Source organism: Anolis carolinensis, chromosome 5 (genome assembly GCF_035594765.1).
Source record: "Anolis carolinensis isolate JA03-04 chromosome 5, rAnoCar3.1.pri, whole genome shotgun sequence".
NCBI classification, from domain to species: Eukaryota; Metazoa; Chordata; class Lepidosauria; order Squamata; family Dactyloidae; genus Anolis; species Anolis carolinensis.
Window position 1 is genome coordinate 21,920,275 of NC_085845.1, and position 15,067 is coordinate 21,935,341.

At 37.6% G+C, this 15,067-nt stretch overlaps 1 protein-coding gene across 14 annotated transcripts in view; it reads left to right on the forward strand.

The window, feature by feature from the left end:
* Positions 1 to 15,067, forward strand: part of pdlim5 (PDZ and LIM domain 5) — a 166,329-nt gene that overhangs the window by 58,104 nt on the left and 93,158 nt on the right. For 9 of the 14 annotated variants that reach the window (XM_008111057.3, XM_008111060.3, XM_008111059.3 and 6 more), the window contains 3 exons: positions 30 to 457; positions 10,377 to 10,549; positions 11,925 to 11,961. In XM_008111057.3, coding sequence (XP_008109264.1) covers positions 30 to 457; positions 10,377 to 10,549; positions 11,925 to 11,961 — 638 coding nt within the window. Of the gene's footprint in view, positions 1 to 29; positions 458 to 6,515; positions 6,533 to 7,290; positions 7,306 to 9,337; positions 9,356 to 10,376; positions 10,550 to 11,924; positions 11,962 to 13,845; positions 14,763 to 15,067 lie in introns of those variants that run through there. The other 5 variants (XM_008111068.3, XM_008111062.2, XM_008111069.3 and 2 more) reach the window with 5 other exon arrangements.

Below are 15,067 nucleotides of genomic sequence, written 5' to 3' on the forward strand. Positions count from 1 at the left end.
GTGTATTCTTGTGTTTTTATTTCACATAGGTAGAGCCTAAGGACATAGTTAAGCCTGTGCCCATTGCATCCGCAGTTGTACCCAAAGTTTCATCCGCAACCAACATGGCCTTCAATAAAGCCCCAAGGCCATTTGGGGCTGTATCATCCCCCAAGGTCACTTCCATTCCATCACCATCGTCTGCCTTCACTCCAGCCCATGCGAGTGCGTCATCACGTGCTTCTCCTCCACCACTGGCCACTGTCACACCTCCCACATTCACTGCCTCCGGACTGCATGCTAATGCCAAATCTAATCCTGGCCAACGATCACCCATATTGAGTGCTGCCAAACCTGCAGTTAATGTCCCATGGCAGCCCACACACAATGCATCCTTCAACGAAAATGCCCAGGAGGTGACAGAGGGGCAACGCAGAGGATTCAAAGAGAACCAGGTTGACAATAAAGAACAAAATGGGTAGGTAGTTTCAGGACACTTTGGTTGGTTACCACTTGAGGGTTTTGAAAAATCTTTCTGATTCAGTTTATTGATTGGTTCTCCAACCTTGAAGAATGATCATTAAAAAAAACTTTCCAGGGTGGTACTATTGTCTGAAATAGTCATTGGACTTATCTATGTCTCTTTCTCTCTCTATCCCTGTTTTATATCCATTTAACTGCCATGGCTTTATTCCAAATAATCTTGCAGACTGGTGTTTGGTTTGAATTTTACGTTAAAGAAAAATGTATTTCCCACCCGGTTCCCTTTGGAGATGGAAAATATTCACTAATCCTCCAGACAGAGATAGTCTTGTGCAGGAATGAGATGAATATCATTTCTGGCCAAGTTATGTTTGGCTTTGTATACAACAAAAATAGTACCTGCAAAAACAAAGTAGCACTATGCCATATTTATTTATTTATTTACAGCATTTATACCCCGCCCTTCTCACCCGAGGGGACTCAGGGCGGCTTACAAAAATTGGCAAAATTTAATGCCCAAAATGCAATCATAAAAACAAAACAATATAAACAGATCCATTAATAACATTGTTAAAACACATTATAAAAACCTTAAAACGTATATATAATTATTTCCATTCATCCGAGATCCTCATGCTTCATCCTTAAATCAGGCCATCTCAACTTTGTCATTTACTCATCAAAAGCTTGGGCACATAACCATGTTTTCATGGCCCTTCTGAATCCCAACAGGGTAGGAGCTTGTCGGATATCTCCAGGGAGGGCGTTCCACAGCCAGGGAGCCACCGCTGAGAAGGCCCTGTCCCTCGTTCCCACCAGCCGCACCTGTGCAGGTGGGACCAAGAGCAGGCCCTCTCCAGATTATCTTAGTGATCTTACTGGTTCATAGGAGGAGATACGTTCGGACAAGTAGATTGGGCCAGAACCAATCTTCATTCAAGGAAATTTGGACAACTACATTTCATTCTATTCACATTCCTACCTTTTTTTCTTGTCAATTGAGATAAGGGATAGAGAGGGAGGGAGATACTCCACTCCATGAATCAATGATAGTGTGCATATGCATGTAATGTACAGAGCGCATAAGGAAGGGGACATCAGAGTGAGGATGGTTCCACAATAACCACCATAATTTTCCAAGGTTAGAGATTGAGCCAGTCAACTGTGGTGCATTAGGAATACTGTGTCACAATGAGAAATTAGAGGAATTTGATTCCCTAGCCATTTACTCCATATGTCCTTCACCCTCCTACCCCATTAAACCTATTACTGCCTGACAAGGCAAGAGACAGAGTTTGGAGAGGATGATATAATTAGTCGTCATGATGTTCAACATTTTATAGTCATAGATCATGATTAGTCCTCATTATGCTGCTCATTGGATTGGCTACTCAAGTTTTTGTTTTCTTTAGAATATTTTCCCTGCCTGCTAACACTGTGTTTGTCCCAAGCAAGCTTATATAGTGCGGAGCCATTTTGGATATATAAGCAATGGCAATCAGAATATTGAAAATTTATTGATACATTGTAAAGTACATTGTAAACCTAGTGGTGCAGCGGGTTAAACCACTGAGCTGCTGAACTTACTGACCAAAAGGTCGACGGTTCAAATCCGGGGAGCAGGGTGAGCCCCCGATGTTAGCCCCAGCTTCTATGAACCTAGCAGTTCAAAAATACGCAAATGTGAATAGATCAATAGGTACCACTTCAGCAGGAAGGTGCTCTATGCAGTCATGCCGGCCACATGACATTGGAACTGTCTACGGACAATGCCGACTCTTCGGCGTAGAAATGGAGATTAGCACCAACCCCCCCCCCCCCCCCAGAATTGGACACAACTGGACTTAATGCCAGGGAAAAAACTTTACCTATGTTTACCTAAAGTGCTTAGATCTGTTCTACAAGACCATCTGTATTTATTACAATAAGAACAGAATTGCAAGTTTAGTCGTACTATGTTTTAAACTTTTAAAAAATCTTGACATTGCATTCTGTAGATTAGTGTTTCTCAAACTGTTCTCCTCCAGGTGTTTTGGACTTTAGCTCTGAGAAATCCCAGCCGTCTTACCAGCTGTTACGAATTGTGGGAGTTGAAGTCCAAAATATGTGGAGGAACACAGTTTGAGAAACTCTGCTGTAGATCTTTGAAGCCTCGTACATGCTTTGCAGCATAGTGTTAATCTGGGTTCGGTAAGTAGAGAAGCAGATATTTAATAAAAGAAGATGCTTTGTTAGAGGTTCCATTGGGATTGTGAAAAATGGTTCAGACAGTAACAGGACACTGAAGAGGAAATAACTTTGACTGTGCTCAGTTACATACTGAGAGTTTTAACACTTCATCCTGAAGAAGGGAGAAGGGGCAGATGGAGAGCTGCTCTGTTGGGCATATACTTGAGTTCCCCCTAGTTTTATACTTCTGCTGAATTCCATTTTGCGCTGTTTGAGATCTAAACATTTAAAAACTTCTCTATAGTAGACATGATTTTTTTTAGATTGCATTAAAGGGCTCATATTTATTTAGTCAACTATTTTTATTGTAGAGTGGGAATCCCCAAAAGCCTTTCCAAGATCTTTCCTTTGCTGCCTAGTAGGAAGGTGAAAAAGAAATAATAACAAAATAAATAAATACACTTCATGTGACAAAAAGTCAATTCCCCAAAATGCTGTTTAATACAAACCTTGTGGTACTAAGTTCAATATCCTTAAAAAGCGGTTACACATATTTTAAAAGTTACTTTGAGCTAGGAAGCGACCAAGAGTAAGAAGAAATATCTATTTGTCCAATAATGTATTTCAGAACGGGCAGTGTGCATCTAGAAACCAATGTACATCTTTATTTAGATGGCTGGCATGCAAGTTCAATTCTGATAAGGCAAAAAGTGTTAATATACTTCAGGTGAATTCTTACAATGTAACTTTTATGTGCTTTGGATAATGGTTACATTGTAATACAGCAATTGTTACCACTTTAATGAACAATTTGTGATATGACTCCCCATAATTTAAAAATGGAAGGAAAGAGATTCTGACAACTTGCACCCAAACAGAAGGACTTTTGAATATATCCAGGCCTATGTTTTGTGTTCCAGGAAGACTCGTTCAGCTGTAGTAATTCAAATATATAACACCTAAGACTGCCAAATGCAAAAGTAGCCAACTTTAGGTTTGTGATCTAGTTACCAGAGCTAAAATTTAGTAAACAACACAGATTCTATTACTTAGATTTTATATGTTAGCTTTCTTTTACGCAATGTCGTAGCGTCCATTGTTGCAATTCCAGTGGTACTTCAGATGTTGCACTCCAATTCCTAGCTTTCCTCATTATTGACATGCTTGTTAGGGCCTTACAGTCTAAACAAGATCTGCAGGTCTACATAGCTTCTGTCAGAGTAATTTACGCAGCACAGCAGCAATTGGATGGAGTCAGAGGAAAGCAGCATGAAGAGACACCCAGAGACGTTAGTAAAACTATATACAAAGTTTTACTATACAAGACAAACAGACTTGCAGACAATAGACACAGGACTTAATACCTAGGCAGACAGCGCAGAACAGAACTGAACTGATGCAATCAGTAATGCACACACACTTGTGTCTGGACACTCCCCAGCTCCAGCCACACATCAAGGTCATCACAGCTTCTTAGTAATTAACTCTTTCTAGACTATAGCACACTCTGGATGATGCAATCAGTATGCAATACTGACAAGACACAAATTTCATTTAAACACTATCTATACACAAATCCCACATTAACAGTTTCTTCCCCTGTACTTGAACAGTTAGCATTACAATAGTAGAAGATTATTGATTCAATTTGATTTTTATCCCACCTTTTCCACAAGTTGGACTCAAAGCAGCTTACAATATATGTTAGAACAAAGCATTAACACCATGGAGTATAGAAGGTTTTTAAAAAAAACAAAAAAAACAATAAAAACAAACCATCAATCAAATTATTATTACTATTATTATTATTATTATTATTACTATTACTATTACTATTATTATTTTTTGTAAGATTCACTTGAACATGATTGGGAACACATGTTAGAGGATTTACAAAAATAGACTTCTGTAATGAGTCTATTCAGGAATTGTGTTCCAAACTAGACTAGCTTCCAACTCTCATAAATGGTTTGGTGAACTTTAATGTATGAAATGAGGATGAATCAACTAATTATATTTATATTTGTCTCCCCTCATATTATATTTATATTTGTCTCCCCTAATGATTTCAGGACTTCCACCTGTATGCCTCACACTGGAAATGCCATTACACTTTGGACACTTAGTTAACAATTTTCAAGTATTCGGAATCCCTCTGCCTGTTTGCAAATATTCAGTGATGTTATCTTCTGAAGTGAAAAAGCTGTAGACTTGTTGGCTTAGCTGTACTGAAAATATTATGGTTTCAAATGATGCTCGAGCAATTATAAGTGAGAAGAATTTGCTTACACATGGAAGATCTAGTGCTGATTAAACAGCAAGACATTGCACTGCCCTTTATACAAATATATTTAGACCTAAGTAATACAATCTGTTTACTAAAGATCTTCATAGTCAGTAGCATATCATGTCTACATATGCAGTGTACATTAAGATTAAGCACAAGCAATTAGTCAGCCTTGTTTTTATGCCTTGGAGGCATAATATGAGCAAAACTGCTTACTGAAAACTACAAACTAATTAAATGAAATGAATTGATAATTTGTCAGCATACAATGTTTATGGACCATATATGTTTATCTTCGTATTGAAGCATTCCTAATTACTCATACTAATATAAATTATGTAAAAATCGTAACATGAAGTATATTTATATTAGACACTGCATAGTCAGTATTATCCCATAACTTACAGGTATTTTGGGCATGAACATATGCATAGCAGTTACCCAGGAGTAAGCTCTGCTAAAAACAATAGCATTTACTTTTGAGCAACAAAAAATTGCATTATAAGTATACTGATATTTATTTACATTTTCCCATAAGTCTTTCATATAGTCAGTTCAGCCAGTTTTTGCAAATTAATTGCCACTGTTATTCCCAAATGGCATAGCTAATCTCATCATGGAGAAATACATGGCTTTTTGAAATTTTGAACTGAAAACTTTATTATATACTCTTACTCACAATGATATGTCAGCTGTATTAACAACAGGTCATAATTTTAACAGTTCTCATAGTCTAGATATTCATGTATCTTAAATCCAACTTTCGGTGTGAGTTGAATCCTCTGAAAATGTGATGTTTTAAACATAAAACCTAGCTGTGCCTAAACTAGACTTCCTGTACATTCTTAAAATCACAGAATCATAGAGTTGGAAGAGACCTCATGGGCTGTCCAGTCCAACCCACTGTCAAGAAGCAGGAAAATCACATTCAAAGCATCCTCAGCAGATGGCCATCCAGCCTCTGTTTAAAAGTCTCAAAAGTAGGAGCCTCCACCACACAGCAGAGAGTTCCACTGTTGAACAGCTCTCACAGTTAGGAAGTTCTTCCTAATGTTCAGGTGGAATCTCCTTTCCTGTAGTTTGAAGCCATTGTTCTTACACATTTTAGTTGTACAACCCACTGAGTGTTCATGGAATTTAGATTTTAAACACGATTTGCATTGACTGAAGCCTTAATTATTTAGCTACAGATATAATTTTCAGTGCATCATTTTCTATCTGGAGCCCAAATTAAGACTTCTGCCATTTGCGAGAAATCCATCTTAACTTAAGTAAACATATAATAGTTTTGGCAATTTCCCCCATTCCCATAAAAATTGCACATACATACAAATAGTAAAAAATGACATCCAAATCTGTGGTGTGAGCTCAGTGACATTTGGTGTGGTGTTCTTTTTGTATAGCATGCCTTGTCAAGTCTTGCATGAAAATGGTTCTTTTGCACCAGACTGTTCCCTCCACTCCTCACTGATTACAATATATTCAAGGGTGCTGGAATATTTCAGGTATAAATGTGTGAGGGCATTTAGATGACCCTACATATGGGCAGTAGGGAAGTCATTATGGTAAACATTTTGAATGCTTCCTTCCTTTGCAGGCACCATCAGCAACAAAGTTAGTATCACTGGTATTTGAGTTGTACTTTGTGGTTTTAAATAACTAGCATGTATGACTGCTATGTGTCTATGTCAGAATTACACTTTTTCAGATTTGCTGTGACTTTTTAAAAAGAAAATCTACCTGGATGTGGTGTGAGGTTGCTTTTTTTGTGTAATATTAAATTGTATGCTATTTATACATTTGGCTTTTGTGAGTAGCAAATAAAAAGATAACAGTGTGGGCCAGTTTTATTAATGTCTAACTGTTATAACTTAGACTTTCAGAGTGGTTGTAATTCAGACCTCTGAATGTTCCTAAATATGTCAATATTTTAAATATCCTGTAATTAAATTTAAGATAACCATGTATTAATTTAGCACCTGGTTAATGCAACCCACTTCTCCTTATGGCATGTGCAGATAAAATCATTAATATATACAGGCTGACTGCTGGAGGAAAATATTGTGTTATAGCTTTATCTTTGTATATGACACCATCTTGCTACCAATCTTGGTAACTGCAGCACCAAAAAAATATGCTAGACTTCCCCAAAGATCAGTTAGCTCTTAACTAATAAATTTGTAAATTATTAAACAAAATTGCTATTAAATTTTACTTATATAGAGTTACTTGCTTTCTTCTATGGCTTTAATTTCATAATTTTCTATTAACTTTTTCTTGCTTCATTTTTATGTGGTTTCTTACCTGTACTCCATGACCTGGAATCTTCTCCATTGTTTGTCTTTTGTTCTGTCCTTCCCTTCTTCATTCAGTAACCCTGATGAGGTGTAAGTACTTCACTAATATAATTTGCCTCTTAATATTTAAGCATCTCTTTTCTCATAACAATACATAAAATAATGCTGAATTTAGTAGCTTTTCTTCATCAGTTAAATTCTGGATTCAAATCTTCATTGCCTTGCTGTTGCTGTTTCAAATAATTTTAAGCATGAAATTACAGATCCTTCCAGTTACAGAGTTGTATTACTGCAAGTATGTTTGCAATTATTAACTCTAGTACTGTTTTAAGAACAATTTGTATCTTCTTCATATTTACTCTGAATTAGTTGCTCAAAGAGGTCTAAAAGATTGAAGTTTTAGTGAAGGAGATAGCAACTAAAAGGCATAATCGCTAGAACTGCTATGCAAGGGAATATAGGAGGTGGTCACTAGAGATATTTAAAACAAATCTAGAAGGTTCACCAGATCCCATCTGATCTTTGAAGCCAGTCCTGATTCGCACTTAGATGGGGAAACCATCAACAAATACTTCCAAGTATTCCCCACAAAAGAAAACCATAAGAAATTCATGCAGTGACTTGAAGATACATTCAGAGAGAAAGTTCAGTGTCCAGAATGCTAGAGCTGCAACCTACACTGCAGATAAATTGGATTACATAACCTGCAACCTCCTTTTCAGTACTAAACCTTGTTATGGTTATCTTACATGTGATAACTTAGAAGTGATTTTTGCAATTGACTGCTTTCTGATAAAGGCAACTGGCACAAGGACTTATCAATCTGTAGCCTTATGTTCCAAAAAGGGGGAAGATCTCTCTGAAGGTTCAGTGTTTCAAAAAAGATAGCTTATCTTTAGGGATATTGAAGCAACATGTAGGTTTGCTTCAGTTAACTTGATAAAGCTTTCCCAGTGAGAGCGTCCTAGGGCTGTGTGGCCACAAGTAACTATGCACAAGTAATTTAGTTACAGAAAAAATATTGTAGTTGTTGTTGCTATTAGTTTTTTTGAACAGGAATCAATACTACTCTCCTATCACCAAACACCGGGGAGCCCCGGTGGTGAAGTGTGTTGAAGCACTGAGCTGCTGAACTTGCAGACTGAAAGGTCCCAGGTTTAAATCCCGGGAGTGGAGTGAGCACCCGCTGTTAGCTCCAGCTTCTGCCAACCTAGCAGTTCAAAAACATGCCAATGTGAGTAGATCAATAGGTACCGCTCCAGCGGGAAGGTAACGGCTCTCCATGCAGTCATGCCAGCCACATGACCTTGGAGGTGTCTACAGACAACGCTGGCTCTTTGGCTTAGAAATGGAGATGAGCACTAACCCCCAGAGTCAGTCATGACTGGACTTAATGTCAGGGGAAAACCTTTACCTTTTATCACCAAACAGTGCATTTTTTGTTGATAATGTTGTTACTTGTTCATGCAGAGCAAGAATGGGCAAACTAAGGGCCGAGGGCTTGATGTGGCCCCCTGGGTGCTTACCTCAGGTCTTCCTCTTTTTTCCCTCTTGGCAGAAGGACACAGTGGCCCACTGTGTTCTTATAGCAAAAAGATGGGGGTGGAAGACATGTAGCAGCTGAGAGCCCTCTGGAGTGCTCTCAGCCACCGTGTGTCTCTCCCTCCTCCCGGGGTAAGGACAGTGTGAGCTGTCCCATCCTTATGCCGAGAGGACAGCTCAAGGAAGGCACACAGTGACTGAGAGCCCTCCAGAGCACTCTCAGCCACCACCTGTCTTGCTTTCTTCCTGGCATAATGCCAAGAGGATAGCTTGAGAATTAGGGAGGACGATCAGTGCAGTCACCGTGTGTTCCGCCTTCCTCCCAGCAAAAGGACGGGGTGAGAAGCCCCATTCTCATGCTGGGAGGACTACCTAAGGATAACCCAGGCCCTGCCCTGCCCCCACCTGGCCCTGCCTGTTCCTGGGTCCTCCCCACCCAGTGTGTTTTACTTTATTTTATTTTATTTTAAAACTTAAAAATAACTGTGATTCTTCTTCTTTCCTTTCTTTTTTTATCTTTTCTTTCCTGGTTATACTGGACTCTTTACTCTGCTGTCTTACTCTTTCAAATACATAAAAGGAAAAATCCACCCAAACGGTAATAGTTAGTGTATATGTCTGTGATTCCATGGAGTGTGATGTTTTAAGATGGAACTGACATGGGGTGGGGGTGAAGTGTTGAAGTACATATAACTTTCAGCTAATTGAAACTGTTCTGGCTTTCATGAGAAGGATGGGACATGGGATGTTAACACTGTGAACTGTAAAATTTCCAAAAATCTTGAAGCCGTGAGGAGAGGGACATTTTCCTTGTTTTACCAGGACCCCCCAAAAAAGAAAACATGTCAAATTTGAAAAAATATAACATTATTATTCTTTACAGATGTCATGTTTGGAGTTTAAAACAGATATTTTATTCAAAAAAATTAGAAATGAAATTGAGTGTTCAAATTGTTTATTTTTTCTGTTATGAATGGAGCAACAGGGTTTAGGTAAACTTGAACTTTAAGAAATATCTTTGGTTTTGCAAATTCATGAAGTGCAGGAGTTTAAAAAAAACAGAAGGTGTCAGAATCAGCAAAGAAAATTATTTTGTCTCTTCTAGTTTTCCATAGTGTCAATTACAGTAGAGTCTCACTTATCCAAGCTAAACGGGCCGGCAGAAGCTTGGATAAGCGAATATCTTGGATAATAAGGAGGGATTAAGGAAAAGCCTATTAAACATTAAATTAAGCACCAAAACATCATGTTATACAACAAATTTGACAGAAAAGGTAGTTCAATACACAGTAATGTTATGTTGTAATGACTGTATTTACAAATTTAGCACCAAAATATCATGATATATTGAAAACATTGACTACAAAAATGGCTTGGATAATCCAGAGGCTTGGATAAGCGAGGCTTGGATAAGTGAGACTCTACTGTAGTTGTGAATCACTCATCCCCCTTTGAATAAATCTTGCCAAGAAACCTGCAGGATAGATTCACCTTAAGGTTGACATAAGTCAGAAACAACTTGAAGGCACGCAGCAACAAACAGAAAAACAGAAAAAAATGTGTTGTTGGTTCCACTACTTTTCTCTTACTGGCTTTATATCTTTCCTTTATTGTTTTAGTCCACCACGGAAGCATGTTGTATATACGAATACAGAGTTTTACCATCCACCAACTCACAGCAACCACAGCAAGAAGCGCTTGATTGAGGATACTGAGGACTGGCACCCAAGAACAGGAACTACGCAGTCACGTTCCTTCCGCATCCTTGCACAGATCACTGGGACTGAACACAGTGAGTAACCACTTGGATTTGTAATGAAAAATGGAAGCATTTTAAATTGTGTTTATGTGTGTGTGTGTGAGAGAGAGAGAGAGAGAGTAGGAAAGAGGAGAAAAGAAAGGGTGGGAGAGATAGCCCCTTTTATGCCTAAAATATTAGCCTACATATATGTTTCTTGGTAGTGGGGCTACATAGAAATATTGTAAGAAATATAGTAGACATATTATATTTCCAACTAGAATTGAACAGTAGAAATGAATAACCTAAGTATGAATAACCAGTAACCTAAGTTTCATTCATTCCAATATTTAGTCTATTAGGGAGTAACATTACATTTATATGAAGATTATTTTTCTACAAATATTATTGAAGTTGGACATTTTGTAATTCTGATTTTGATAAAGTAATCGCAGGATGGAATATATAATCTTGAGCCTGATATTTTATACATCCCCCCCTTTTTTTCCAACCTTGACAGTTCATCTTAAATCCAGTTGCTAGTCTCAATTCTAGTAGGCTACACTGGATCCAATGGAATTTACATCAGTGTTGATTTGCTAAGTACTCAGAGTTCTTAATTGGGACTAATAATTTTATCGAGATATTTCCTCACTAGGGCAATATAGGAAGGGGTTTCTTGTCTGTTAGTACTCTCCCCATTTTTATTAATATAATCTAACAACCCATATATGATCTATTCATGTAATATTTTATGTGAATGATAGTGCAGCTTATAATTGTTCTGTATTTTAAAAGCTTCAACAGATAATGGGAGAAATACCTAAAAAATTATTATATTTGCATAGTTTACTGGAAGAATATTGAAAATTCATAATAATATAATAAATTATAATAAATTTATTCTTATATCCCGCCCCATCTCCCCGAAGGGACTCGGGGCGGCTCACAGCAATAATAAAAACAGTGACAAATTACACATTGTAAAATCAAACAAGAAAAGCAGTCATACAATCAATACATACATCACATGTTAAAAACAAGGAGCTAAACAATTCTAGGCCGAAATAGAGGGCTACATGGAAAAGGTAGCTTCGTGGCAGAAGTCCTCAGCAAGGTATCAGTAATCATGGGAGAACACTCTCTAATTAAATGGGCAGACAAATCAACCCCAAAAATTAATCGTCGAAGGCCCTCCGGAAAAGCCAGGTTTTAAGGCTTTTCCGGAAGGCAAGGAGGGTGGGGGCCTGTCTAATCTCCCTAGAGAGTGAGTTCCAGAGGCGGGGGGCCACAGCGGAGAAGGTCCTCTCTCCCGTCCCCACCAGCCGCAACTGCGAAGGTGGTGGAAGCGAGAGGAGGGCCTCCCCCGAAGAGCGAAGAGATCGTGACAATTTTATGGAAATTTGTCTGGTGTTTTCTTTGTTTGCAGTGAAAGAACCAGAACCTGATCATTCAAAAAAGACAAAGTAAGTTAATGATCTCCAATATGTTGTGTTGCATGATTTATTTTTAACTGATGGTGTGCGGATGTCTGTGTGTGTGTGTTTGAGTGTGAAAAATGTTCTGGATATCAGGCAAATCTAAGCAAATATGGTAGTTTGCATGTTGTATACAGCAGACCATAGAATGATCACTTTAGTGTTTCTGTTTTTAAAAAGCTGGCTCAAACTGAGGATTCTTCATTATACATGTGGAGAAGATTAGGGGACAAGCATTATAGCAGGAAAGTGTTTCCTGCAAAATATTGGAATCCTTAACCTGATACTTAGAGCACATTGCTTGTTGGTTTTTTAAACTGTCTTCACAACTCTTTGAATTTTTTTCTTTCTTTTAAAATGATGTCGGTTTCTCAAGATAATGTACTAATTTTGGCCAAACTTTTGGTCAAGAAATATGAACTTGTCAAGCATGGTTTATAATGCTGTTGGATGCTTGCCGTGAACATCCAGTCAAAGGAGCAACGATATAGACTGTGCCAATTCCCTAGACTTCTTGGGCACATGCTCTTCTTTCAGTCTGTCTGAGCCTTCTTTGTGCTCTTTAGTTTTCCTATCCCGAATATGGCCTCCTCCATAGGCATTTTCCCTAACACTTTTTAAGGAAAACAATGGTCCCCTGGTATCTTCCCCATAGATACCAAAAAGTATAGATGCTCCCTTTAATGGTGTAATGAAATGGTAAATAAAATGGCAAAACCAGGTTTGCTTTTGAAATTTTTGGGGGGTAGGGTATATTTGAGGTCTGAATGGTTGAATCCATGGATACAGACTCTGTGGATATGGAGCATCTACTCCTAGATTGATAGAGGATGGAACAATATTCAATCTAGCCTTTGTTAAATTACTAAAGAGAAGCATTCTAAATCATGAAAAGCCTTATTGTTTCAGTACTGGTATTCTCATTAAAAAGTACAGAGGGTGGAATTTGGCTATTATATATATGTTCTCTAAATCTTTGTTTAATGGAGCAGTTCTTAATTGGTTGTAGTGACAATGTTCGTTACATGATTGTAACAGAGTAGAGACATTTTGCATTACATTGTACAGTTTGGATATGTGGAATATCTATTGTGGTTGCTCCCAGTTTAGGTATTAATATTTTAGTAGGAGTGGCCAATACACCTATACAAGGGCTATTATTATTATTATTATTATTATTATTATTATTATTATTATTATTATTATTTATTCACTTCTATCCTGCCTTTCTCCCGTAGGTGGGATTCAAAGCTGCATACAACATATACAATTCATACAGATACATCCGACCACAATACATAATCAGTTAAAACATCATATCCCAATATAAAAACCCAATTAACATATCAACTAAAACAATTAAAAAATTTACAGCAAGCACAATTTAAAGATATCCATAACTTCCAGCCACTGAAGTTATTTGTCAAGTATCATCAAAATATTTATCAGACTGACAGTACCTATTATCATTCCTCTGGGAAGGCCTGGCTCCATAGAAAGGTTTTAATTTGCGAGCGAAAGCCCAGTAAGCAGGAGGCCAATCGTGCCTCGTTAGGGAGGGAATTCCAGAGCCGTGGGGCCACCACTGAAAAGGCCCTCTTGTTCCCATCAAACGCGCCTGCGATGATGGTGAGACTGAGAGAAGGGCCTCTCCTGAGGATCTCAGGGCTCGAGTGGGTTGATAGAAGGAGATACGGTCCCTCAAAATACAAGCTAGGAATTCTTTTTAAAATTTATCTGAATTTTTTTATCACAGTACAAGGATTGAATTGTCAATAGTGCATGGATTCTGCATGTTTTGATTTGCATGTAAGTTGGTTTAGATACAGACCTCTTTCCTTTCATCTGTCTCTTCTTCACTTCTTTCTGCAGGGAAAAGGTTCCCCTCCACGTCATAGGTCCCAGATATACAAAATTACGTGACTGGCACCATGGCGTCTCAGCACGTGTCCTTAACGTCCAGTGACTTGACAAGTTCTAAAATAAACAAATAAAGCAAAACACACGAGCTTTTCTTCTTCCTCTTTTTCTTGCAAGGGATTGAATGAGGAGCAAAATAAGAATCAATTGCTAGAAGAATTACAGCCTTTTCTATACTTTTTTCTAACAATTTCCTACTGATGTGGAAAGAATGAGAGAAACTTATTTTGTTTTAAAGTTAGTGTCTGAATAGGAAATCAGCATACAAGAAGCTTAGGATATTCATAATGATGATGAACAGTTAGAGTATCTCTTCTGAAAAAAGGCAGGTTCTTAGCTGCAGGATAAGAACTCTAGTCCATTGCACAAAATACAAAGGGGGAAATAGGCTGTAGAAACTCGAGAAAGGCATCGTGCTCTTCCTATATAGCTTTGTTTGACATAGAATCAGTATCTCATTGTTTCAGTATTCTGCTTTTCCTATATAGCACTGTTTGATGTATTTCAGAGCAGGATGTAAATGTTTCCCCATCTGTGAAGGAGAAGTAGACCTTTTTACCTTCCAATTAAAGGGATTGAGCAATATTAGCATAGGTCAGATAAATTGTGCACTTGGGCAGAAATGTCACATGATGATGTTTCCAAGTTCTCCCTGACCATAATCCCAAGAGTGTTATCCTAGGAACATATTTAAAAAGTGAAAATAATATAAGCTATTGGATATTTTTTATTTATAACAAGCTGCAATTTTGTGACATTATTAGCCATTTTGATGCATAATGTTTTGTAATATAATGTATTATAGCAAATAATAATTTCTGCCTTTGTTATGCTTGAGGAGTACTTAATAAATGTTGTCTTTAAGTTCATCCTCCTCCCCCTTGCATTTTTTTTGAAGTCTTTTGAATTCTGTTAATATTTGTTCCACACATATTTGAAGTTGATGATATTACTGGAGAAAGCACACCTCTTGTAATAAAAATAACTTGCTTGGGTGAATTTCATAGAAGCGTGCCTATTCATCCCTTGTTTGTTTGTTTTTAAATATTCAGATAGAATTTGCTTTGCAAAGGAATGTTTAAGTAAAAATAACTTTTTTATATTTACAATAAGATATTGACTTGAACTGCCCAACTTTGAAAGCTCTTCTTTGGTAGTATTTATTTCATGGAAA